General features: G+C 42.3%; 1 protein-coding gene across 2 annotated transcripts in view; it reads left to right on the forward strand.

Moving 5' to 3' along the window:
- Positions 1-3832: 3832 nt before the first annotated feature.
- The window catches only part of LOC144737997 (secretory carrier-associated membrane protein 5B-like), a 30619-nt gene continuing 7994 nt past the window's right edge, over positions 3833-26457 (forward strand). Inside the window, exons 1-6 of one of the 2 annotated variants that reach the window (XM_078620934.1) lie at positions 3833-3995; positions 17144-17206; positions 18808-18936; positions 19681-19837; positions 20974-21075; positions 26106-26223. In XM_078620934.1, the coding sequence (XP_078477060.1) occupies positions 17200-17206; positions 18808-18936; positions 19681-19837; positions 20974-21075; positions 26106-26223 (513 nt within the window). In that variant the 5' untranslated portion in view covers positions 3833-3995; positions 17144-17199. Of the gene's footprint in view, positions 3996-12674; positions 12694-17143; positions 17207-18807; positions 18937-19680; positions 19838-20973; positions 21076-26105; positions 26224-26457 lie in introns of those variants that run through there. The other variant, XM_078620935.1, reaches the window with a different exon arrangement.

The raw sequence follows: 26457 nt of genomic DNA on the forward strand, positions 1-26457 counted from the left end.
ATTAAAGTCACCCAACAGGATGACTCTATTACGAGGGGCCACTTCAGCCAGTATCTGTGATAGGAGGTCAAAAAAGGTATCTCAGTCATCAACCTTGCCTGCATCTCTTAACTGATGTTCATCTTTGGTGGGGAGGCGAGCCGACAATAGCATGAGACTCAGCTTCCCAGACCTCACTTCCACGTTCCCACACACCCTTCATTTTTTTTTTCAGAAGCAGGAAAGTCCATCCCCTTGTGATGACTGGAGCCAGAGCCAGTCCACCACACCTGTATTCTACAAAGGTCCAGGCGGTAACGGTCCAGCCTCTGACAGAGGATTGGCAGCCTCTCCTCCACTGTGAGCTTTTGAACGTTCTATGTGGCTACCCGCAGTGGTTTTATGCTGTTTCTAGAGGAACACCGAGGGTGGAGGTCAGTCTCCTTGCTCCACCAAATGTGGTTTTGCCAGGAGATGTCATAGATGCCTGTGCCGCTGGGCCTCCAGCACAAGCTTATTATGATCTATATTCGTGGGTTTGTGGTGATTCAGTTGACAGTGGAGGGGTTACCAGCCCCTACCACCTGTCTCCATTCCCTGTTGGCTACTGTTCTATATTGTATATGCGTTCTTTTTAAAAAATGTGCCAAAAAATGTTTGCGCAACAATTAAACTAGGAACACACACAGTTAAATGGACTATTTTGAGATGTAATATTGCACTGTACACGTATAGCACATATGACTGAAAATTCCTTTGTCACGTGCAGGGGAGCGGTCGCGGTATGGTTAGAACATTCCACTATTACACCTGACCACATGAGTTTGATTCTAGGCCATGGCTAACATTATGGCGCATTGTTCTATGAACCCGGCGACCCCAGATCGATTCCAGCTCACGGCCAATACCAGTGATGATTATCTGAACCGGTCCTAGGCCTCCCCTAGGTCGACCCAGCCCCAAATGAGTACCGAGTGCGGTGTGTAAACATCGCCACTAGTGAGACAAAGGCAGCCGCGCATGGTGCTGGCAAAGCACCCCTCGTGTGCCATACTGGCCTTCATAGGTGCTCGCTAACAACACTTGGCCCAATAGTCTGTTAAGGCTATACGGGAGATCTTGGTCTAGAAGAGGAGGGGGGGGGGGGCAGAGATATGTGTGAATGTGAAATGACACCTACGACTGTCTACTAAGAGGCTCTTTATTTAGACACAACCACAACGCTATGCCCGGCTTCGTTCTTGCTCTTGAAACTCGTCCCTTCCCTCCCACATCCCCTCTCCTCTTGCTCTCCCCTTTTATCCTTCTTGAACCCCCTTTCTCGAACTTTCCCTCACTGTTTTTACCGCAGCGAATCCCTTTCCTTCTCCTCCAACGGTTCACAACTGTCGCCTCCGAATTCCACCGTTTCCCACTTTTTCCCGTTGAAATACATCCTCCAATCTCTTCAAACCCCGCCTCCTGATCAATCATTGTGGGGGCCTCTTTCCACTAATAGGAGGCCCTGGCCTATCTTTTGAACGATTGTTTGGCTGAACATTGCTTTGGGGTGTCTCTTAATTTCAGTCATTACACATGTGTAATATAGCACTCAGAGACACTGTCTTGTTGAATTATATATATTTACTATCTATTAAGGTCCGCCCGACTTACTGATATTTTAATGGATTACCGCAAGTGACTATGTACAGCTGGGTAACTTATGTAACTGCTACACGACGTTCCCTATGTAGTTGGCTGATTAGATAGGAGCGAAGGTGTAGCAGCCACGGAGAGAATATATAAACCTTCCCTAGCCTTCCAAAACTATAAGGTGCCCCATTCCAAGATGATGAAGACAACCCACTTCAAGATGACGACGGCAACGACGGTCTCTTCGAACCCCCATAGCAGCAGCCCAGAACCCTGCTCCACGCTGCCTTTTATCCCCCTTTCGGACTCGACCACGCCCCTTTTCCCGAGCTCTGTCTCACCTCATTTGGCCCTGTCTGTCCCTGTATCCTCAATTATTATTTACGACCACTTAGGTCCCGTACTAGCCTTACTTGACCCTGTCTGTTCCCGTCGCGTCAATTATTATTTACGGCCACGAGGCCCTGTACTGTCCTTACACATGTGTAGAGGAGTAGTTGGCGACGTGACGTCATACGCGCGGTGAAGCGCGATGAGGTCATGCCAAGGGGGATACTTAAGGGGGACCCCGTGATGAAAGTGGGGTTGTTGTGGGAGCCGGGGATGGTGAGCGGCTGAAGGGGAGCCGAAGAGACAGCCAGGGGTTGGACAGATAAGGGTCTGCAAGAGCCGGCTAAGTTTGCGTGAAGTGCTGCTCTCCTCGGTCGGGCTGTGTTGGGCCTAGAGATATCCGAGCTAGGGACCAAGAGGTCCGAGTGAAGGGCCAAGTATAGGGACACCTATCTCTGATGTGTAGTGTTAACCTGTGTTTAATAAACCGGCGTAAGCCCAAACCAGAAGATCTTCCTCCGAGTCGTCGTGCACTACACAACACAGAGAGCGCGAGAGGGCTGTTCGATTGAATGGAGAGAGGAGGTGATATAATAGGGGATCTTGCACTGTGGTTCTTCATTAGGTGTTACATTTGAAGTTTTGTTCCGTTTTTTTATTCTCGTAAAAAAAGCTGTTCAAGAGTGGAACATTTTGTGACTGAAACGTAACTCGGCTTTTAACATGGGAGTCAATGGGGATGAAGATAATATCTGCCTCCCCAGATCTTAGGGACCTTGAGGGGATATATGGGGGCAGCATGTCAATGATGTAGGCTGGGGAAAGATGGTTCGCTGCTTTGTAAGTTAACAATATGATTTGAAACTATATTCTATATGAAACTGGAAGCCAGTGGAGGGATGCCAAAACGGTTGTAATATGATGTGAAAAGGTGTTCTGGCAACCGCATTCTAAACATGCTATTAATTGATTGATTGACTTGTGGTTGAAAATAGCATTTTACATTCTGGTTACTTCAAAAACGTTAACCATGATATAAAAGTTTACTTAAAGCTTTCGTGACTGCAGGAATTCATATTCTTTGGGTCTTTCGGTAAAATCACGGAGATAGAATAAAATAAAAATTAAAAATGTACGTGGCTTTACCGAAAGACCAAAATAATATGATATAACACGTTTGTAAAATATACTGTGCAAATCACATTACACAACAGCTTTAAAAAAAAAACGCCCCTATTGTACTCAAAATAGTTCATGCCCGCCAGCTTTATAACACCACCGCCGTCCTCGCGTTTAAAGTCCAACAAACAGAGCATTCCGAACGGCTACACAGCGGCGACCGCGGGCGGGGGGTAGGGAGGGCGGGGGGGTGTAGGGAGGGCGGGGGGGTGTGTAGGGAGGGCGGGGGGGTGTGTAGGGAGGGCGGGGGGGGGTGTAGGGAGGGCGGGGGGGGTGTAGGGAGGGCGGGGGGGTGTAGGGAGGGCGGGGGGGTGTAGGGAGGGCGGGGGGGTGTGTAGGGAGGGCGGGGGGTGTGTAGGGAGGGCGGGGGGGGGTGTGTAGGGAGGGCGGGGGGGGGGATGTAGGGAGGGCGGGGGGGGGTGTAGGGAGGGCGGGGGGGGGGCGTAGGGAGGGCGGGGGGGGGGCGTAGGGAGGGCGGGGGGGGGGCGTAGGGAGGGCGGGGGGGGGGCGTAGGGAGGGCGGGGGGGGCGTAGGGAGGGCGGGGGGGGGGCGTAGGGAGGGCGGGGGGGCGTAGGGAGGGCGGGGGGGGCGTAGGGAGGGCGGGGGGGGGCGTAGGGAGGGCGGGGGGGGGCGTAGGGAGGGCGGGGGGGGGGCGTAGAGAGGGGCGGGGGGGTGTAGGGACGGCGGGGGGGGGGGGATCGGCCGCCGCTTCCGCGGATGTCTTTCACGTGACGCGCCACCACCACTGAGCAGTTTCTCAGCGCTCGCTGTTGGAGGAGCCGGACTTGTTGCTGCTGCTCGTGGTAGAAGGAGCCGTCCGCGCACACCGCGCGGGGAACAGGATCCCGACCGCTATCGCCGCTGCTGCTGCTCGGGTAAGAGCGGAAGACGACGAGAGTCCCGCGGTGACGGAGAGACGGCGGCGATGTGGGGTGGGGAAGGGAGGCGCCGCGCCTTACGCCCCGCGGGGATGTCTGGGGTTGTGGAACGCGAGTGATGGGGGGGGGGTAAGATCCGACGGTGATTGTCCGTCTGTTAACCCGCAACGCCTGGACCCGTCCCTGTGTCGTGACCTGCCAGCGAGCCTCAACGTGCACCTAGCCTGGCACGGGGTGCCGCTGTTTACATCGAGCGCAGTCCGGTTGAGCGTCTAGGCTCGACTCGGCTCTTCGGCCCCAGCCATTAGCCGCTGTAATCGATAAATGTTGCGTCTCGTGTGTCGCCTTTGTTGCTGCCCGTGTCGTTCACGGTGGCAGGGATGCGATTCGTCTGTAGAAAATTACGGAGATTCGCCCGTATGTGACACGGCGTAGGTCTGAACACACAAACTCCACCCACCACCGTAGGTTTAAAGACAAGACGCAAATCCTGTGTGCTGTGTTCTGTGCATCATGCAAAGGCAACGTCAACAGGTTCCTGTGGAAGGGCATTGTGGTCCCCTCTTGTTAACGGCCTCCATCAGACTACAGCAGGGTGGTCCAGATGTCTTGTGACACCCCCCCCCAAATTAATTGACCCCCTAACGTTTTTTTACCCCTCTTTGCAAATCAACTTTTGCTTTAAATAGATCTTGAAAAAACTATATAGGTTTTAGATAATTAAATGTGGGTCACAAGACATCTGGACCACCGTGCAGAAGTGACGGGACAGGGGGAGGCGAGTTTGGCTTCATTAGAACTCTTCGTTGCTTAAGGGAGTCGGCATAACAATTGGTATAATCTCTCAATAAGATGTTTAGACACGATTCGAAGCCTGTGTTCTGATTGTAAGATGTTATTTTTTGCCACGTTGTGTGAGGCCTGTCTCGTCGCCAGCCCTCCGCTTCGCCGCTTTCGAAACTGTCGCGTTCGTCACGAGTTAATAATTCACCTTTATCGAAGTGTATAGTGTAAATAACACCGTACCCTCGATGATTCTCTCGTGGACGATTCGATACACGTGTCGAGATCGCAAGAATAGATATCAATGAAGGGAAACGGGTCCGTTTCATTTATTTGGTACTGGCTGTACTACCCGGCTTCGCCCGGGACTTGGATTCACCACGCCCGGCCGCCTTTGTCTCCCCAGTGGCGATGTTCACACACCACACCAGTTACTCGTTTAAGGCTGAGTCGACCTAGGGGAGGCCCAGGACAGATTAAAATAATCGTCACGGGTTCGTAGCGCAGCGCGCTCACCACTACATTACAATGCGTTGCGCTTCCACGTGCGTGGGTCACGTGACAGATGTGACGTCACAGCTCATTTGCTGTGCAAAAAATAAATGCATTATTAAGCTCCCCCCCCCCCCCAAAAAAAAACTCAAGTGTATTTTTATAATTTTGCATGGTGTACAGTCTGGAAAGTACCCACATGGCAAATATCAAGTTGGTTGCATGTCGGGAAATACGCTAAATATTTTGAACAGACACACAATCACAACTTTGCCTTTTATATATGGAGATAACCCTGTGAGCCATTCGGCTCTTGAATCGATGCGACGTTAAGCGACAAAACTGCCAATTCGGAGCTTTGCACAATTCCAGCTAAATTGGTACCGATTGTAATCGGCAATTGTTTCTTCCCACGGGCGGAAAGCTTTGGTGAAAATTCCACATTCCTTTTGCTGGGGGGCATCCATCGCACGCCACAACTACTATTGAATTGGGCTAAGTCAGGGGTCTGCAACCAAAATAAGGGGCCGTTCATAAATGACGTCACGCACCTAGGGGGGGGGGGGTATCAGACATTTGTGACGATGGGGGGGGGGGGGGTTGAGAAATGTGACTCACATCAAAATGCACAACTTTAAATAAATATAGACAACACGTTCTACTTTATTAAATAGACTTTTTAATAAATGTTTTCTCCTACAACATCAGAGTGCAGCGCCACATTAAATACGCACTACAATGACAATAGTTTAAAGCGATTTGAAGCATGTTTTATTTTTGGGGGGGGTGGGGCGGCAGAGCTTTGTGACGTCATTTGAGGGGGGGGGGGTCTGACTTTTTGTGACGCTATGTGACGAAGGGGGGGGGGGTAAAAAATCGTCCACAATCGCGTGACGTCATTTATGGATGGCCCCTAACAACCATTTATTTCGAATTCGATAAACCCGCTAAGTCGACCCCCCCCCCAGACCTGGGTTTGAATGCTCGAAAACTTCCAGATCGAGTGCGGAGCTCACGCGGATTTCTCTGTGACGTGCACCAGCTCCCCCCACCCCGAACCCCGTGATGTTGGAGGCCGCTCTCTCTCTCCTTCGAGGGCTACGTGCATCCTGGTGGCGGTATAGCAGCAGCAGTAGCAGGGTGGCTGGTGGGACTGGTGTGTTTCACGAGGTGCATTAAGGTTGTTTTTATCGCTGGAGTAAAATTCACGAAATATTGAGGTCGCCATAAAAAGGCCATATGAAAGTGGAAGTCACCTTTGTATTTAATACGGTGCGTGGATGTCGCCAACAACAGACCTGAAAGTGAATGGACTTTTATATATGGTTGGCGATGTTATTGACAGGGAGTATTGAGCACATAAATACATTGCTAAGCAATTGTAGATATATGTCAATGACAACTTGAAAAACTGCAAAAAAGTTCACCTAGGATGACTATTGAAATCATACCGCAATGAACACTGTTAAAGAGGTAAACTAGAGCAGGTTGGACTGCTTTTCTAAAATTGAATCAATGAAAACTAACATACCAATGACCTGTGACCTCCCCACCCAACTCTTGACCAGGGCATAATTGTATCGATGGAATTACGCATGCCATGATGGTGGCTTGCAGGTTCTGTAATGCACACGATCAGTGCTGTGCAATGTACTCGCTGAGGAAAAATTCTAAATCAGCTTGTACAGCATATTTAATAATGTATTGCGTGATGCATGGCCTACAGTATGCAATCTCAAAAAATTTGGCTTTAATTTTCATTGTCTAGAAAGCACGTTGGGCTTGTTTTTAGGCAGAGATGATTCCTATGTTTATGAGGGCCCCGCAGTATACGAGAGGATTTATGTCGCTATGACAGACAGGCATATGTGGAGTTACAATAAAGGGCGACACTACAATTTTTAAAGGATACACGTAAATGCTTTAGAAAAATGGGCTACTCTATTAAGTCAAGATAACGTGCTTAGAATGGGCATCAAAGCTCAAACACAATTTATAGCCTCTGGTGTTGTGGTGAACCCGGAGTACTCTACAGCATCACTATTGTCCATCTTGATTTAAAGCTTTCGTGACTGCAGGCATTCATACTCTTTGGGTTCATACTCTTAGTTCTTTCGGTAAAGTCACGTAGGTAAAATTAATAAAAATAAAACAATACCATTTTTATTGTTTTATTTTTATTGTTATTAATTTTACCTACGTGACTTTACCGAAAGAACTAAGAGTATGAATCCTTGGAGTCACGAAAGCTTCAAATCTAGAAATACTCTTTGGGTCTTTCGGTAAAGTCACATAGATAGAAAAATAATAATTATTATTTAAATAAATATTGGCCACCTGAGAGGGTATTAAAAACTTGCTTTTAAACAATACCATTGGCTCTGGTTAAAGAGCTTCACTCATGAATTGGCAATTGTCAGTTCACATCCCAGTCAGGGCGTGACTTATCTATTCATCCCTCCACGGATTATTAAATAGGTATCACTTTATGGAAGGCCAGCAGTGGTTGAATTAACTGCCCCCTGCCATGGGAATGTGTGATTTCCAACCAAAACTCTTTTTAGTGAGGAGACACTTTTTCTTTTTGCACAGAAAAGCACAAGGTTGCTTTTTCCAGTAGACCGACATTTACAAGGGGTGCAAAGAATAAACGCCATCTGTTTATGTCCGAGATGCATACAAAAATCCATTGTACCTCATTGACCACCTCTTGGACGGACCAGTATGGACATTTTGTATGAACCTTATGTGTATACAGGGAGGCCTCGTTTATGTCGATTTGATCAATGTTTCTTCATGATACTATTGTCAATACAATAGGGAACATATTCCCTTATAACGTCATGATGTTTGCGTTTACGTCGTCACTGCTAGCAACGCGAACTACTTTGTGGGGCAGAGAGCATCGTCATGTGCAGCACAATGCGGCATAGGTCCGGCATCTCTCTTTGGTACACTATGCGATATTGTTGCGTGTGAACTGAGAGTGATAACATTATATTGTGCTGTTGTAATATAATCGCTTCGAACTATGAGTCTTAAACGGCCATACGCCCGTTTCACATCCATCATTGGTGAGTGTTATCTTATAAAATTGTACCTCGATTTGTATTTATTTTATTTGTACTTATTTTCTATTATGTTGCTGTATTTCAACTTAGAAAATGTACACTGGAACGTAACCTCAGACTTTACTTTATTCCCTTTGGGGAAAATATGTTCACTTTATGTTCCGCTTAAAGTCACACTTTTTGGGAACGCAACTACGATGTTATGTGAGGACTCCCAGTATATGCGATGGAGTGATGGCATAGTGGTTCGCGCATTGCACTATGAACTTGTTTGAATCACAGCTACGGCTAATATCAGTGGTGAGTTATATCTGAACTTGTCCTGCTGCCCCCCTGCCATCCAATCTGCACTGGCATACATGGTGAAGTATGATCAACCAAACCTCAGAACCAACACATTGTGGGAAGGCCTTCATCCAGTTGTGGAATAAGAGAGAGCTAGAAATTATAAGTGATATGATATGTATTATCTACACGTATATGTATCTTTTAAACGAGATGAAAGCTTATTGAAACCAAAAGTCTTTAAAGGCCTCAGAGGACACGAAACAATATGGTTAACATGCTTGTTATGCAGGATTTTTGGGCACAATGGAATTGGCAAACAAATAGCTGAATCAACCCAAACAGACAATTGCTATTTCAGCTGTGCACACCACAGCAGTTTTACACACCTGGTCATGGCATTCTTCTGTATTAGGTACAGTGTGTTAATCGTGTGCCATATGTGTGGGGTTTTCTCAGGTCATTCTCATGCTCTTGTATCCCCTCAGTCTTCATAGTGAGACTGTGCCTCCATCAATGAGTGGTGATAGAGTGCTGACCCGATTCACTCAGCCGTCCCTAGTGGTGATGACATGGGGTCACCACAGCAACAAGACTCACCATGGCGTAACTCGCATCACTCAACCACATGGCCCTGCCCACTTAAAAAAAACTATGACCAGAATCTAGAAAATACATGCTCATCCAAATGAGCAAGTCGAGTTCATGAACAAAATTTAGGTTACGAACAATTCCAATGATGTCAATTGAAATGGTAATAGATTCCATCCACACTGTGTAATAATTTATTTACGCATTCATGCCCTATTGAGTCTGGATACTTTTTTTGTAGGGTTCTTGACATGTTTCACTTTCAGTCAATTTAAGATGGCACATATCATTACAAATGAGTTTGTTTAATTTGTTTTTTTGTGACAGTCTTTCCATCAAGTGACCTGTCTCCGAAGTCCGAATTCAAGTTGCATATGGCGCACAGTGCCATGGGGCCAAATAGTTGGAGCGCTTCTTTCCTGCACTCACGGCAGCGAATCCTGATGCAGGAAAGGTTGTGCAGGTTTGGGATTTTTACCCGAGTATCACTGGCATCAACGTTTACATTTTGCTGCAGATGGAGCTAACCAATCAGGCCCTCATTCTTAACACATGCAAGCATTTATGTGTATTGTCTCGTAACACATGTACACACAAGCATACTTATCCATGTAGTGAAGGGAGGTCCAGGACTTCAGATATTACTTGCCAATGCTTTTTTTTTCCATGGCTGGGAATCAAACTCGGGGCAATGACTCATAGAGCAGTGTGCTAACCACTGCACCGTCAATAATTTTGAAGATATAAATGAAGCTGACAACTTTGGCTCCCCCCACATGTATACAGTAACTGCATTGTTGGCATTATCCAGGCTTCCTAAACAACACCAACTGTAGAAACTTTGCAATGGGGTCAAACATCCTGTTGTCTGTGTAGAAGTTATATCTATATTAAATTACACTTAATCTGACTTGCATTATATATTGCAAGAGGAAATCATTAATGGAGAAATATGTTCACATTTTGGTAACCTTGCAGCTTACATGTCTGAGTTACAGTGCCTAATTGATGCAATGCCATGTGTTTTATGTGGAAATCTCTTCAGCTATTCCACTGCTTTGTTGTTGTTGAGTCCATATTACAGTAGATTCGATTTTATTGAAATATATTAGTCCACTCACACCGTAGGTTGACTCTACTGTCATTACATAAGTATTGAGATGGATGCTTTTCATTAAGGAGTAAATGGATAATTATATATGTGTAGTGACTGTGAATGTCACTGTGTGGTGCCGAGCTTGCGAAGCCATAGCGGATAATAGGTTGTCATTATGTGGGCATAGTACCAGCCCTAGCGGGGCTTGGGTGAGCACTGGTCAGCGCGGAGGCACCACGTACAGTGTGCGGTGCGGGCTCCCAGTGAGGGAGCGAGAGGGAGTGTCAGCCAGCCAGGGTTACATTGGGGCATGATACGCTGGTTGACCTGCCGACACGTGACCGGATGATATTGGAGGGGGGCCACCGGTGCATGGGGGCCGCTGGGCGGTCACGTGGTATAAAGGAGCTCTCGGGAGTCTTCGGGAAAGAGCTCGAGAGATCTAGAAGGTGGGCGTGGCGAGGGGCGGAGCCAACCCCAGCCCAGGCCGATATAACGGGGCCCCGTGAGGGGCTCGGGGTTCTTCGGGTTGTTGGTGAAGAAGATCCACGTCGGGTTGAAGAAGCCTCTAGCCACGCGGTCCGGGACCCAGCTCATGGTCTGCACCGGGATAGCGAACCGTGTCTAGTTCTGCCGTAGCATGGTTAGATGGCCGTTCAACACCAAAGTGTAGGTTACGTTATGTTGTGTTGAGTTGGTGTAATAAATAGTGTTGCTCCCAAGACAACATCTGTGGACTCAGTTGGACTCACTACATATGTGTTATTAGTGGTCAATATCAATTATTGTTATTGCACAACCTAAGTTAGGTCAGTAATTAGAGTGATGGGTGTGCTTATAAGACATCTCATAAGAGAGATGTCCTTAGCCTTTAGGAGTGCCTGTTTTCTTGGTTAAAGTTTAGTTGCAGGTAGAGTGTCCGAAAGTGACAGAAGCAGGTGCCCACACGACTATAAAAAACAGACCTATTACAAAATGTGTGAGAACTGTAATAAAAGGCATTCGGTCAGTATAGTTTTTAGTAGAAAGAGTAAACTTTTACAATTATTTTACGAGGAAGTGAAACATCGCTCCAGTCATGGGAATAGTAAAAGGAAGAATCTGTCACAACCAGGTTTGTGCAGAAGAGTTTTTACTTTTAAGTATTGTTCCTTTATATTGTATTTAATGTAGCAATATCACATGTATTCGAATTTTTTTTATCGTGAAGGTTGTTCACATAAAGCCAAAATAAGGCCCAGGACAAAAGAGCAAATATCACTTTTTTTGCTATACGGTCACTATTTTCAGTGGGTAGTACTGATGAGCAGTACATTACTGCCAAGAGTTGTAGACAACTTTCACATGTGTGTGATGTAAATGGGGATGGCGCTTAGTAGCATGAGCCTTTGACAGTGGAAAGAAGATTGTTACAGTTACTATAAGGTTGTAATGGTACTCCTGAAGTTATTTAATACAGTCTTAAATTGTTTCATAAAGGCTTATTTATTGTTATGAGACCACCCTAAAAGTAATTGCCTTAGACTTCTTCATAAGGTGTCGACAATGAAAGAAAAATAGACAACACTTTAGAAAAATTGGATACACTCAGGTCTGAGTAAAGAAGTTAAAGAGTAAGTCCTACTTTCAGAGAGCCATGCCGAATCTGCAATTAGCGCACTGTCTTTGTGCTGCGTCTCCATGCTACGTCACTATTAGCGTACGGTCTGCATGTGCCGTCATTGTGGCTTGGTGTTTGTGTCAGTTGAGGCACATTGCTGTGGACTCCCCATTGCCATAAAAACCTCGCATGTGTGGCATCTGTAAGCAGGAGGGACATGGTTCCTCAACCTGACCCGTGCGGTCACGTCAGCAGGAAGGAAGAGGCACGCGGAGGCGTGCGGGTGACCTGCACGCAGGTTGGGGCATAGGAGGCCTCACAGGTGGGGGTGTGTTCGAGAGGCCATGGGTCATGTAGCCACATGCCCAGCCACGGCGTGCCCAAGCAACATCTGTTTGGCTGGATAGATGGTGCTAAATAGGCATGCCATGGGTTAGAGAAGATATTGACTGATGTGATACAGAAGGATGTGGAGTTGATTATATTTTCCGATGACTGTTACCAGCAGTGTCAAGATCGGCCTCTATGGAGGAGGTCCGTGAAGGATGCTGCTGGGGAGGTGGAGGCAGTCGCTCTCCAACAACAGTGGAGGGCAGAGGAGCAACAATGAGCAGAGTGCCTGGCCTGCAAAAATGCATACAGTTGGCACAGTGGGAGCACAGTTGCTGCATTTGCCAGTCATCTCAGTCAGTCAACCCATGGAACCTGGGTTTGTTCCTCGACCTCCTGCCAGCGGGCCTTCAACACTTCACTTGACTTCAAAGTGCACTTAGCATGGTATAAGCACCGTGGTGACGTCACCGCCAGTGGCGGTTGTTGTTGAGGAGCCATAGGGGGTCACGCACGGGTGTGTGTGGGGGGGGCTCAGCTAGGGGGGCCAAGGGAAGGGTATGAAAGGCGGGAGGGGGAGATGGGGGTTGTCACGCAGAAGGTGGGGGGAGGGCATCTAGGGGTGGTGATGTTGAGGGCGACCGTTGGTTAGCTACTATATAAGCATTTAAATAGGAATATACGTAGTTATTATTTACATTCTATACGTTATTTACATCATATAAGTCAGGCATAAAATAATCTGTTGGCATTTGATAAATGTGTCTGGACGAAAGCTCATGGGAAGAGAGTAAAGTATTGGCCTTGTAGAAAGACAGTCATGGGTAGGATGGCCGTTAAGGGCAGGTAATTTGAAGGTGACAGTTTATTTTGATAGGCATTAAAGTGGACACCCCGTGATGAATCCTGAATAAGACCTGAGACCATTTGTAGGATAAAGTGATATTATAGTCTGGTGTCAACTATATAACTACTAGCTTTTTTGCCTGTCCAAGGACGGGTATATATTGCAGTAAATCTGAAATATTCAATAGAAAAATTGTTCAGCTTATCATTATTAATGAGGGGGGCGTTGCCCCATGTGGAATGACGTCACCTGCTAATGGTTATTGGGGAGGGGTGCGGCATGTGGAGTTGGCGACCTTCTTGTGCATTAGTGTAAATTTCCACGCAGGCATGAATATTAATGAAGGGGGGGGGGTTTCTTTTGCAGTGACGTCACGCACGGATGTAGCACTGTGCTGCATAGATTTTTTTTTTTACCATCACTTTCTGTAAAGAAACGTCATATTTCAAGCAACTTTGCGTAATAAATTATTTAATTCAGCTCGACCTTCCTCTGCATTAGTGTAAAAATCCACCCACTCATGAATATGAATGAGGGGGGTGGGCCTCATGTGGAGGGACGTCACGCGTGGGGGGGGGGGCCTTATGTGAAGTGACGTCACGCGCGGGACGGACAGACATTTCTGGGTGATTATAGTAGGTAAAATGTATTTAACTACGTTTTTTTATTTACCAGGTAAGGCTTCATGAGATATATAGCTCTTTTTCAGAAGCGACCTGGTCACAAATAATAGCCAAATGAAGTGGCTTATCATGTGGAAATTATAGCAGCCAAATACTTTCCAACGTATGTGTCTGAATGTGGAGAGAAAAACCAGATGACCCGGAGAAAAATGTATGCAACCACGGGGAGACCATGAAAACTCCAAATAAACAGGCAGGATCGAACCCACAACCTCCAGTATACCAAGCGAGCTAGTTAACATTTTGCCAAAGCGTCAATGAAAGTAAAACGTAATACCAAGCTGTGATAACCTCATTGACCTCCTTGATAGAATGATGGCCGTTTATGGAAAGAGACTGATGTAATACAGAAGTGTGTTCTCAAAGATAATTAATTTTCTGACAACTCATTATAGGTGATAAGAAATCACGAAATGCTATATTTAGTTTTAGCATCTAGGCTACTGCCAATTTTGGATAAGCTTATATACTGATAACCATCTCGTGTGCAATGTAATGTAAACATCACAGATTTTGGAAGCAGATAGCTTCATATTATTATCTCTGTGTTGCCGTGTAACCTTGTCACTATTCTTTGGGTCTTTCGGTAAAGTCACATAGATAGAAAAAATAATAACAATAAAATTATAAATATAAAATGAAAATGAAAATAAAGTGAATAAAAAATTATAAAAATATCACGACGTTTCGATCGCAACACAAGCAATCATCATCAGGAGAAATAAGTAATATTTAAAAATACTTTTTTAAAAACACACTTCAATGAAATGTACCGTACTCGTAATGGCAGAACTCCACGACTCTAGGAAGTGGCCGCAACGCTTGGCATAACGCAAGGGGCCGTGGTGATTTACAGCCAACGTCAGTTGAGCATAGACAATTAGACCTAAGCCGAAACACAACATATAAAAAACAAGTTTTCAGTCGATACCACATTGGGAAGTGGGTTAAAATTGAGTTACAAGATTTGAGGATACGAGAACAACAACAGATAGAGTGAGTTAATAGAAAGCGTGTAAATAGATGGGGGAAAGCTGCTGAGGAAAGCTGTTTTAAAGGTTTGAAATGGGTGTAGCTCAAGGGTCATAAACGAAATGGGCGGGGCTCGTGATGTTAAAGTAAGAAATTTGCATGTAAATGTAAGATCTGTGAGCTACCTCCACGATAAGGGCACGGAGGTGGCCATTGTATTGTGAGAGATTAGCATGTCAATGTAAGATCGCATAGCCGCCGTCACCACATCGAGCACACGAGCAACGGCGGCTGTGTTAGTGTGAACCTGTTAATGTAAAATCAGAGAGTCGAAAACAACTGCTAACATCGGAAGGTAGGATGGAAACATCACAGCAAGTTAGGACTTAAACTGCTTAATAACGTCCTTCTAATGATTGCTCAGTTTGTACCCATCTTCTCGGTTGAAATTGTGTCTGTGTTTATATATCTGGATGGCTTCATTACGAATCTTTGTTGATAGCCATTGGGTTTGCAGAATACCTTCGTCTTGGAGAAATCAATTTCGTGTGAGCCCACCGCATTAAAACAATGATCAGCCAGGGCTGCAATATTGGTCCTACCGTGTTTCAGATCTGCCTTATGTTTACGAATACGGTCCGAGACATTTCGCTTAGTTTTCCCAATGTAACTACTGCTGAAGACACAGCTTAGTTTGTAGATGCCGGGGTATTGCATGTCAGGGATCACATCCTTCACAGATGGGAGCAGATCTGAAACACTGATAACTAACGCATTTAGAGCCATATTATAAATAAGTCACCTTCCCTATGAGGTTTTGGAAATCTTAATGTGCTAATGTTGTCTTATGTAATTGCAGTAACTAGCATATGCTAGTTAGTAGACTGTTTCTGTTTAAAAAAAATCATTACAAATATTTCACAATGATTTTTGTAATATATTTACAAAACAGTATGATTCATAAAACATCTTTATGATTCTCAAGATGCTCTACAAGCAGAGTTGACATGTGAATCATTATTTGCTTGGAAGGAGGGTAGATCAGGGAAAGGGATTTTTGCGATGACAATGGTTGTTTTGTAGGTGGGTTAAGAGACATGTGGCTGGGGGGAGAGAGAATAGAAGCGAGTGGCAAATTACACTTCTGGATAGAGGGAAACAATGAAAGGCGGGGGAGAAGATGAAGATCTTAAGTCTGGCCTTGAACATGGAGATGAATTCAGGTGTGAGGAAGAGGGATTTTAAACAGCGGGAGTGATATAGAAACATAAGAAAGGGAGTGACCTCTTGAGTGGAGGTTGAGTGGATATCGACAGAAAGAGCTTGGTTGCTGGAGCAGGGGGCACAGAAATGGGATTTAAATGAAGATGATATGGGAGAGGTTGGAAATGGCAAATTAATATCCAAATTGTATCCAGACTGGCCTACTGCATGAGCAAATGTGCAATGCATGCCATCACAACTCAACATTTAGAACTGTTCATTGATGAATTGTTCTCTTGGAAAGAAAAAGCATCCTATGACTGTTTGAAGGATCCTAACGTCTAATATAGGATACTAGAAGATTGTGTTTTGGAGCTTCGTGGGTTCTTCTTGAAATCGGTAGTGGTGGAGAGGGGCCTGAATACTTAACTTTGTAGATTATCGTGTAGGAATGATTCATTATTTGAAAAGCACTGTGTACATTCATAGTACTGTAATCAAAGTATTTAATTATTCATTTGCACTGATTCACCACTTGCCCCTTGGAGGTGAAAGGTATAGACAGGACAATGGACACAATTGAACCTCTTGGAGCTTTTCAATAATACAATAAATAGTATTACGCTGCCGTAAAAACATTTACAATGTAACTAGATTATAATCTACAACCAGGCACATTTAAACAAATGGTAATTATCATTGATGATAATTATTATTTGTTTAAATGTGTTTTATAATTATGTGTTTTATAATTATTTGTAATATATGGTAGTTCCATTTAAAACTAATTGCTGGTAATGTCTCACCCCGTAGCTAGTTCACTGTACTGTCATCATTTTCCCTTGGTGGTTGCACATGTTTGCACCTTTGCAGTTTGTGCATTGAGCTCATTTTCGTGCCAAAAATAGGTCCAACCTGCAAATGTAAATTTCCACTCATCTGCCTTATTATTTAATGGCTGTTTTAGTGTTTGTTATGTTTACTCTTGTCCAAGTAATTACAATTGTTTCTTATTGAATGCCTCCTAAACATGGCTGCATCTCTCATGTACAAACCGAACGTTTGTAAATCGAGGGATACCTTTACTGTATGGCTTATAATATAGATGTTTTCATTGCATGAGTAAAGGTACATATGTCAACCAACTAAACAATGACCAAACTTAAATATGTGTGTGTGTGTCTTTTTATAGGTATAACCTTACTGCAACCGTTTCTACTTTGGGTGTAACCAGGTTATGAGATCATCATGACAGGTGAGGATGTTTTTTTGTCAACTGTGATGTATTGGGCTGCATAGCACTCACATTGATGCTGGGTTTTGAGTTCTAGTATCTTAAAATTGCCTTTTGTGAAATTCTAGAGATTTTGTTTTACATATAATGACTTTAATAAAATGTCTACTCAATACTAACTTCCAGATTATTTTCATCAATCATATTGGTCATCATAAAACAGCAATTACAGCAAAATGCAACCTTTTCTCGTAAAAACGTGAATTATTAATCATATATGAACATGTTTTTTTAATTTGTGAAAATATGGTACAACAGACTATGTATCTGACTTAATCTACATGTCTGTCAAATGAGGGAAGATTGCCTCGTACCTTTAATAATAAAATTATGCATTGCAATAGGCCACATTTTCAGGTGAAGACATTTGCTTTTGTGTGCAGTTTGTGTTGGAATGGAGATCCAAAATTGCATGTGAATGATGCTTGTACATTAGTTTAGCTGCGGTAGATTTAATGAAATTTTCAATATAGGTGAATTTATGACAAGGTAAACATCTACCCTCTGTATTCGTGGCCTAGGCTTTATAGCAGTGGTTCTCAATGTGTCTGGACCCATGAATTACTGTCAAGCCTTACAAAAAAAGTTGCAGACCACTGTGCACCACCAATAACATTTTTTTAAAAAAGTAAAAACTACTTGAAAAGCTTTGTAAAATGTAAAGCACTTTTTTTGTATATTAAAATAAATATCTGGTGTTTTGTGAAAAAAAATGTGCAACAGTTCCGTGGACCACATCCCACCGCCTTGCAGGTCGCAGTGGTCTGCAGGGCACATGTTGAGAACCACTCAAATAGACATTCTGAAACAGGGCCCTGGTCACAGTCTATTTCTGTAAATCATTGCATGGAATGGTTTGACGTGTGTTTCACTTCACCAAAAGCAGCTGACTTCACAGGTGAATTCATATTAAGATAGGTGATCAGACAATAGTTGTGTCCGTGAAGTAATGGGACCAAATATATTGTGATAAGTTTGAAATAATAGACAGTGTAAATTGCTACCTCTTTATTTGACTGATAACCTAACCACATCGCATATTTCAAATGTGGTCATGATTAAACAATTTTACAAAGATACAAAGAAGTTGATATGTTTATTTTCTATCGTAATTACTTACATTTATGATAACATAAATAATATATGAATACTTTTGCTTTCATACCCTCGTCCTATATAATTGTTACTTTACATAAATTAAGAGGAAGTCCTACAGTTTTCTGCTTCAAGGAAATATTTGTATTCCTATACATTCATATTTGTATTCATATACATTAATATTATAAATGTACAATCCATAACACACATTCAAATTTGAACAAAGGTGTTTTCTGGAGACCCAGCTATGAACATCAGCATGTACAGACTTCATTGGCCAACCACTGCGGTAGTTATTTACAATTGGAAGTGTAATGAAGAAATATGTTCACTTTCCTTCATCTTTATTCATTTTATCTTCCACTGTGAAACCACACATTTCATCTGTGCAGGCTACAAACTTTGACTTGATTTTCCAATCTAACCCCATTTTACATGACCATTTAAAACTGTGCTCCATCTAGAACGGGTGAACAACTTTCCTCCACTGCCAAAGTTTGTGCGCTTGAAGCCATGCTTTTATCAAGACTTCAATGAGGATATCCCTGAGCCGCACAGACTGTCTGTCAAACGGCTGTACTACCTGTGGATCAGTAAGTGGTGTTGTGATCTTGAATGCTTCCGCTTGAACAGTTCTTTTACGAGCAGTCCACTGGGGAATGTTAATTGTTTTGTAAAGGGTGTGTTTACAGTCACACAGTAAGGCACTATAACCATATCATTATGTCCCAAAATGGTAGTATCTCTCTCACGGTCTTATTTGCCCACACCTACTGTAAGTGGTGACCCAAGTGTTTGGAAGAAAGATTATTGAATTACATAATCTGTAATTCCATGACAATTTGCATCCGACAGAACAGAGGTCTGGTAGATACACGTCTGCTCTATATGGTTGATACCAATACCCTAAAGCACTGGGGTGCTACCTGGTCCACATTATCGTGCAAAACATATTTTTGTTGAATTACCTTCTCTACCCACGTACAATGTCAGGAGAGGTGAATAAGATCCCAATGTATCTAACTTTCCCTCGGCACCGGTGAAGCTGTCACGTCTCTTAAATCAAAGCAACCAATGATAATGTGATGCCTTTCACCTGAGACCCCTACGTGTGCTGCAATCTAGCGATTCTAGTACTTCGTTACTTATAGGATACATGCTTATATGTTGTGGTGTACCCCTATATTTCAAACATTGAATGTCATCTTGACACCTCCATCTGATGCCCTTTATAATACTTCAACCACTACATATATCTAAACATTAAACGCTTACAAAATAGCCACTGTACAAACTATGCTATGTCTTTAAAAGATCTTCTCTGTTGTTTTCTCTAGTGCATGGTATTACCCTGGTGGTGAATTTGATTGGATGTCTGGCTTGGCTAATCGGTGGAGGGAGTGCAGTCAACTTCGGACTGGCCATCCTGTGGCTGATCCTTTTCACTCCCTGCTCCTACGTGTGCTGGTTTAGAGCTGTCTACAAAGGCTTCAGGTAAAACAGTAGTTTAACTTCACAATTTAGACCCTCATTACAAACACGATGTGTTGCTCTTCTTAAATGGGACTTGGGTATTGTTAATCTCCTTTGGTAGTTCCGAACCCATGGTGGAAATTCAATATTTCTATGATTAGGGCCAGATTCTCTATGAGACATCCACGTTTTACTTTACACAAACTCGTACTTTATATTATCCACTGTGAAAAGGTGATGAGCAAAGTTGACCTGCACCGAGGTTTTTATTCCAAAACTTTCTGATTGTTATTCAAGCACTTTATCACAGCACAACCCAGCTGCATCAATACGACACCATTGCAAGATTTCAGACTTAAACCATCATTGGTTCAATACAATAGATGTACACATTTTATGTAGAATTGGTGGTTTTTATTAACTTTTTTGAATGCAGTATAGTTACTAGATACATTATAATAATGTGATATATTGTATTTATGACACGTAAGACGTTTATATTTATTATATTTATACTTTATTCAATCTGACATTTTCCTATACTGTCGCCTCAAAATATAATTATCAGGACTGATATGTACATTTGTGGCTTATGAAATAATGTATTTTTCCTTGATAAAAGTCTTTCTTGAATGCCATACTCTCTATACACGCAAAAGGGAAAACTGTAAATTAAACCCTTTTACATTGTTTATTATTTTTCCTAACTGTATTTCAATTGTGCTCTCAGTGTCATGGCGTAAGACATGTCCATTCTGAACTCTCCCAGAGTAGTGCATGAATCTGTTAGAGAACGGCCTGCAGAAGGTGATATCGTTGCTTCAATTCTCCACTTGTCCTCAGTGTGTGCCTTGCTCAAGATATTTTGGAAGTCAAATCAAAATGTAATATTTTTTTAATTTTCAGAGGTTGAATTTTGGCAATTAAGCAAAAACATCTGTAAATATGTAATTGGAACAAGACTGCCAAATTGCTACACTTGAGAACCTTATTTAATTACAGTCGGCTTCCCAGATTTGAACCCAAGATCTCAGCATTGTCAGTTCAATGCTATGACCCCTCAGACAACCTTGGCTCAATTGTCGTTTTTTTTACCCTCAACAGTAATTGAAATTGCCTTAATATGTCAATATGTTAATTGTCTGGTTGCTTTTCAGGAGTGACAGCTCCTTCAACTACATGCTGTTCTTCTTCACCTTCTCTGGGCAAGTGGTACTGAACATCATCCAGGCAGTGGGCATCCCTGGTTGGGGAGTATGGTAAGGGCAGCATTCATTACTCATTTTCCAGGGACATTAGTGGTTCATATAACATTGCCAACCCTGATTCATTGGGTCAATACATATTTGTGAATGTCAGAAGAGGTTATGTTTCTTTTACCAGATATTCGATGACTTCATTGCACCAATTTATGATGCGTTTTGGATTTATTTAAAATACAAGAGCCAGTCTGAGTGTGTAATAACAGCACTTTAAGTGTGTAAACTCAGTAAAACCTATGCTAGCCTGATCTGGCAAGCTGAAAAGTCCAGCCAGTTGCTACAACAATGAGCGTCAATGTCAATAGATATTATAACACAGAAATAACCCTATAAATCGTGAAAATAAACGACACGATAAGCATTACAAGAAAAATGTACTGACAATTATTTTTTAACACTTGATGTGATAAGGGAATGCAAAGCAATACCTTGCAAATTGATTCAGACTGATTCAACGTCTAATTGGACTCTACTCTGAGTCATTCCATTGACATCAGTGTGAAGCTGCGTTCTATATTATATTAAATCTTTATTAAAAAAATATCACCAACTTTATAGGATATCTTAATACAGTGAAAATTGAAAAGTAGACTATTAATGCTTTAATAGCTATATGGTCATATGGTCATGCGTGACAACCGGAGTTCTACAATTCACATCTATAATAAATATAATATAACAGAGGATGTGGGCAAATTATATTGGTGTCTTTCGTTTAATTTGTGTTAAGTCTACATAAAACTTTAGTGTAGTCAGTTGATTTTGGGGAAAAAAAACGGTCGTTTCTTTATTAGACAGCATATTTGTGTCATAAACCATTGCCCAGTGGTATTTCTTATGGGCAATGGTTCTGGAACCCTCTACCTTGAGAAGTGTTACGTTATCAATCCCACATGGATGAGCCTGTGTGTCAGACCCATAACATTTTGTTGACAAAGTTTTTGTAAATAGTTTCCTTTCTTTTTTTATTCTCATAGTTACGTTACTACAGACTTATGACTTTATCTTAGCATAGTTTTTGTAACTCATATGAAAAATAATGTATGTATAAGCTTACGTTTACTTCCAATTACTTTGGCTATAAATTTGTTACTTAGACAATTTGACTGGCTAGCCTTAAAACAATTGTCCTTTGCCAAGGAGTGGTGGTGACATTACCATAGTGCTTGTGTCAGGCTAGATGCACTTTGAGGCCATGTGAAACGTTTAGAGAAGGGAGGGCATAACTGTGGCTGGTAGCTTTTGCACAGTGTTATGCAACTCATAAAAAGACTGATTTGGAGCAACACCTCTGCTGCCAAACCAGAACGAATCTTAAGCATACTTCCTCAAGTATGGGAATTCCTTAATTCTCTCCACAACTGCTCCATCACTCATGGGGAGTTGAGGGGTGTGGAGTGTTTGATTATATAGAATACCCAGGCATGTGCTTAGTTGTGGGGCTGATGGTAAGGCCCCACCTCTTAGTAGCCGTTCAAGGTTCAGCAGCAGAGACTCCCAACTACTCAGATTGAGCAGTAATTAACAGGTCATCAGCATCATCATTTGATTGACAAATAAAGATCCATCCCTTGACTGTATCCAGGCATCGATCAGCTTCCCATTGTACCTGTACCAGATATAAATTCCTCTGGTACAGCCATGGAAAGCTTTTAGAACTATGTGGTCCAAACAAATGTTAAATATTGGAGGCGCAAGAGGGCATTCCTGTCGTACCCCAAAGTAAACAGAGAATGGCTCTCTCGGCTACACAGATTTACACAGGCCTGCCCACCTTCATGGTAATGATTGTAAGCCCTATTTTCCTCATAAGGTCTATTATTTGTCAAATACGATTTTGCCCAACATGGCATTTTCCAAGAATGTAACCCCTGCATTCGGCGAGGTTTTCCCCTATTTACCAGTTACACTTGCTAATGGCATGGTGATCGCAGCCCATTGAAAAATAAGCACTGGAACTTCAAATCGAGATTTGAGGGCCTTAAAATGAAAAATCTCGGATTTTCAGATGTTCTTGCTGTTTGTGTCCGAAAAGCTACTTATGTACCCACATTTCAGCTTCCTACCTTGTCAGGAGTACGCTTGAGGTTTTTGAGACGTACAGATTCAGGTCTTATTTATATATTTGTTCACGTGAGATCTGCTGCCACTAGAGGTCCTACCATTCGCCATAATTGTGCAATGTACAGTACATTATTCAATTCAATCTGATCACTGAATCGTTACCATCCATACATTGCCAGAGAGATTAATCATTCTACCACTAGTGCCATTGCGAAATTTCAATTCTGGATTTCAGAATTGTTGGCTCAGTAGTATTATGATGAGGACATGACGATGATTGCTTGTGTTGCAATCGAAACGTGATTCAATTTATTTTATTTTATACCTACGTGACTTTACCGAAAGAACCAAAGAGTATAGACATTTGTTACCTGAGGACTGCATTCGTGTGTTTATTGAAACAAAGACGGTAACTTATTTTTCCACTCAAGCAAACGAGGATGGCCGATGCTTTCTTCCTGAGCATACTGGCACTTAATGGATGTGGCTATTGGTAAAGTATATGTGCGGGTGAGGTCCTAGGCAACTTTGCAGTGTGGTGTGCATGACCTGAGCTCTGGGGTAAACCATAACTTATCACTAATGAGCATACGAGCAGTGTTCTTAAGATTGGCCGAGATGATACACTTCACAGATTTATGACTTGTAATAAAAAAAAATATAATCGTGTAAAATATTAGTTTTACTTCACTCAGAATGTAGTTTGGAATAAATCTTATTTTTGTATGCTCGTTAAATGATGGTAATTATGTTCAACCCCTTGACACTGTTTGGTTGTGAGTTTGTTATAGTTGAAATGGCACCAACATTTTTTAAATGAATAACAACCATTTGTGTTAATTATGTTGCTTATTTCAAAGCCTAAATTATCTCACTTCCATAAAAGTATAGAAGTGCTTGTCAGTATTTAGGATAAAAAAAGTTTTATGGAAATGGCCATGTATTGGTGCATATATAATTAGCATTATTTAATAACTATGTAGTAATGCATTTATGCATTATTGTTTTTATTTCAACAACAAAGATGTTTTAATAAGGAGCAGTGCAACTTAGCAATACAAGGGGATATTGATGTATTCTTGTTCAGCGCAATTTGTTGTAATTAGGAAACGTGCAGCTCATTATAATGCTGTTTTGTGTTAACCTCCATTTTTTTTCAAGTACAAGCCTAAGGTGAAATTGTACCTTGTAATGCCAACTCCAATATAATTGTTAGAGACAATGTCTCAGAATAACACATTATTATACATGTTGCGCTTTACAAGCATACCATTTTTCGTATATGTACAGTATCTCAAAAGTAATGCATGTAGGTGCTGTATTAAAATACAAAGATCCTCTATCTAACCTTAGACTGTTTGAGCTAGTGCTGTGAGCACGCACCTATTTAGGCCGGCACGACACACGGTGCGGTCATTGGTCAGAACCATGCCCAGCTGCCTTCCTCCCCCCAGTGCTGATGTTTACACACTGCACTATGTACTAATTTAAGGCTGAGTTGACCGAGGGGCAAGCCCAAGTCTGGTTCTCAAATGTTCTGCTGTTATTGGTCGTGAGTGGGAATCAAATTTGTATCACTGGGTTCTTAGTGCAGTGCACTCATCACTGTACCACTGCTCCCCACGCACCCCTTAATATGCATGTTTATATTTCTCTGATTTATTAAATGAGATAGTTTGGGGTTTTAGATTTCCAGTGGCAGATGTGACTAGTCAGTACAAGCTATGGCAACAATTTAAATAATTTCCTTAATAGTGTTGGCCACATGCAGTTTTTATGAATTTAATTTCTTTTATTGATGACTTGGAGAACAGTTAATGTTCACCCCGGTAGAAATTATGGAACCAATTTAATGCATTTCCAATAATCAAATACAGGAGAAACACCTCTTATCCATGGTCTTATCATCGACCTCTTTTCTCCTGGTAGCTGAAGCATCCACACAACTATTATCCATCACTTTTCACATAAATCTTTGCGGAATGGCATCTTATTCACAACTTTTTTGTGTACATTATAAAGACAGAGAGAGCTAGAGACATAGAAGCACAGAAACACATCAAAGACCTCCCACAGCTATTTAAATGCGAATCCTATTCATTATGTTTTCTTGGTTAAAAGGAGTCGTGTGCAGCAAGTACATTTTACCCGTGGGCTTTCATGTTTTACCCCCCAAATAAGAGGAGTGCAATCTTAGAATAACCCCATGATTAATAGGATCTATGATATGATTCCCCCACATTAACATGGATAAGACTAGTGTTCTGTATGGTCCAAATGTATTCACAGAATTGGAATTTGCTTTATTTGTCTGCACAGCATTGGATGCAGAAGAATATTCCCACTGTGCTTGATTATGAAACTATGGCATTACATTAATTTGGCTTATTATTCCATTTTTCATGTATTTTTCAAATATAGGTGGTAGAATGTTGTTAAGCTTTTGGTTTTTGTGAGAAAAAATTGTTGAGGTCTCTACAAACTTCCAGATTTCTTTCACGGGTTCCAGCCTATTCACAGGACATCCACTGTTGATTTCCTACAAATTGGTATATAAATGTAATAACCCAAAACAGATGATGGCAAATTTCAATTCACCTGGTTGAATGTTTATTTTCTCGTATAGGATATGCAACAAATACCCAGAACTGTTTATTTAAAAAATAAAAGTAGGACTGTATATGATTGATACTTTCCTCTTCATACCGAGAATATATATATACATATCCATTAGTATAAGAGATATTAAAATTGTCACAGTTATGTAACTTTAACATTACACCTTTTGGAATTAAATGAGTGACTTTCCTGATTTACAGCATTAATCTCACATAATAGTAATTGCCATTCAAGCTACAGCACAATATGGAGTGATGACCAAAATACTAAAGAACTGGAGAGCATAATGGGTATTGGTGTAATGAATTGTGTTGTAATGTTGTGATTTGTTTTTGCCCCTGCAGTGGATGGATAGCTACCATCACCTACTTTGGCACCAACATAGGTGTAGGAGTGGTGATGCTGTTTCCCACAATCATGTTCACGGGGCTGGCTGTAATCTCCCTTTTAGCTCTAATTAAGGTGAGACACAGTTATATTTTTGAATACTAGGTATTTGATTAATGTCTTCTGATGAACAGTATGCTTATTCAAATGTCTCGTGATCGTGACTTTACAACTGCAGAGTTTGTAAAAAAAATGTCTAAAGTACTCTCAATGCTTATTCATGATGCAAAAACAATCCTCTGGAGTGAATATTTTATTTTGTAAGTTTGGATGATTTTCAAAATGTATGTGTGTGGAAAAATAGTTGAG

This window comes from Lampetra planeri, chromosome 3 (assembly GCF_965212315.1).
Source record: "Lampetra planeri chromosome 3, kcLamPlan1.2.h2, whole genome shotgun sequence".
Lineage (NCBI taxonomy): Eukaryota > Metazoa > Chordata > Hyperoartia > Petromyzontiformes > Petromyzontidae > Lampetra > Lampetra planeri.